Raw genomic sequence first — 1,684 nt, forward strand, 5'->3', positions numbered from 1 at the left:
CCACTGCACGCCAGCCTGGGTGACAGAGTGAGACTCCGTCTCAACAAAAAACAAACCAAAAAAAGAAGTATTGTCTGCCTGTTCATATTTTAACCCTCACCACAACACTGTGATATAGTCACATCTATTTTTGTAGATAAGGAAAGTCAGGCTCAGAGAGGTGAACTCATTAGCTCAAGGTCACACAGCCAACAAGTGGAAAAGCCAACATACAAATCCACACAGCCTTGTCCTCGAGTTTGTGGTCCTTGTCACTCTGCTATACAACCCTACTCCAAGTTCTCCTACAGATTCCCAAGACCTTCTAGAAGTTTCCCTGCTGCTCAGTTACTATCACTCTGAAAAGTGGGAGTTCCTTCTCTTCTCTGCCTTCTCTCTGCAGGTTACAGCTGTCCCTCCAGCCTTAGCCAGGACACACAGGACAGGTTGAGGCTGCCCTTCAGATGGGGAGGGAAGGCTGGGGAACAAACAGTGATGAGGTTAGAGCACAGTAACCACAAATTATCACCCCTCATGTGGGAAAGCCCAATTTTTCCTCTCCCTGGAGCTTCACTAAGACCATGCCCATCCATCCAACAGAGGAGGAAACCAAGGCTCTGGGAGAGGAAGCCACATAAGCCACATGCTTAATGATGCCCTGTAGATTTGGGGAAGGGCAGAGATGGCTTTTTAGGCCACCTCCTCCAGGAAGCCCTCCAAGATGAGACTTGCCTGACTACCCAGCTCACTGCCCCACTCAGTGGCAGGTCTGTCCCGAGGAACCTCATGTAGGCATCCCCTACTATACACCCAAAACTCCCACAAAAGTTTAGAAACTTCTGGAAGATGTGGGGGTCTGCTGTCCCTCTCCCTCTTCCCACACTGCTGCCAGGACCAGTATTGACATGCCACTATCACAGCAGACAGCCTTGACTCCCAGCATGTATAAAGAGCTGAATGTAAATTATCTCAGTCCTATAAGGTCTAAGAAAGGTGTTGTTTCCACATTACAAAGGAAGAAACCGAGGCTCAGGGTGGATGACATGTGACCAAAGTCACCCAGCCCATGAGCTGTGTGTACCCAGGCAGCTGGAATCGGAGGCCATGTTCCTAATCCCTGGGTCCCATGGCCTCTCAGTACTGGGCAGAAGCTAAGGCTGGGCCCCCAAAGAACAGGTGCCCTTTGTTGCACTGCTCTCCACTGTCTCCACCTGCCCCAAGTGCTCACCTCAGATCCAAGTCCAATCCAGCCAGCATCTGGGAGAAAACCTGGAAGTTACTTTCCCCTTCCGGCTGCCGTGCCACACGGCTCTTCTCCAAAAGCATTGTCTGCAGGGAGAGAAGAGGGGCACCCAGTCAGCGCTTTGGGTACATCTGCACATGCCTGATGCCCAGCTACCCAGGATGCCCCACTCTGATCCACTCCTTTTTTTTCTTTTTTGAGATGGACTCTCGCTCTGTTGCCCAGGCTGGAGTACAGTGGTGTGATCTCGGCTCACTGAAAGCTCTGCCTCCTGGCTTCATGCCATTCTCCTGCCTCAGCTTCCCAAGTAGCTGGGACCACAGGTGCCCACCACCATGCCCAGCTAATTTTTTTGTATTTTTAGTAGAGATGGGGTTTCACTGTATTAGCCAGGATGGTCTCGATCTCCTGACCTCGTGATCCACCCATCTCAGCCTCCCAAAGTGCTGGGATTACAGGCGT

At 51.2% G+C, this 1,684-nt stretch overlaps 1 protein-coding gene across 1 annotated transcript in view; it reads right to left on the reverse strand.

Annotated features, from left to right (window-relative positions):
- MYO18B (myosin XVIIIB) overlaps positions 1-1,684 on the reverse strand; it is a 289,839-nt gene that overhangs the window by 266,728 nt on the left and 21,427 nt on the right. Inside the window, exon 9 of the mRNA XM_011934846.1 lies at positions 1,208-1,308. Coding sequence (XP_011790236.1) covers positions 1,208-1,308 — 101 coding nt within the window. The remainder of the gene's footprint in view (positions 1-1,207; positions 1,309-1,684) is intronic.

This window comes from Colobus angolensis, unplaced genomic scaffold (genome assembly GCF_000951035.1).
Source record: "Colobus angolensis palliatus isolate OR3802 unplaced genomic scaffold, Cang.pa_1.0 Scaffold139, whole genome shotgun sequence".
Taxonomy (NCBI): Eukaryota; Metazoa; Chordata; class Mammalia; order Primates; family Cercopithecidae; genus Colobus; species Colobus angolensis.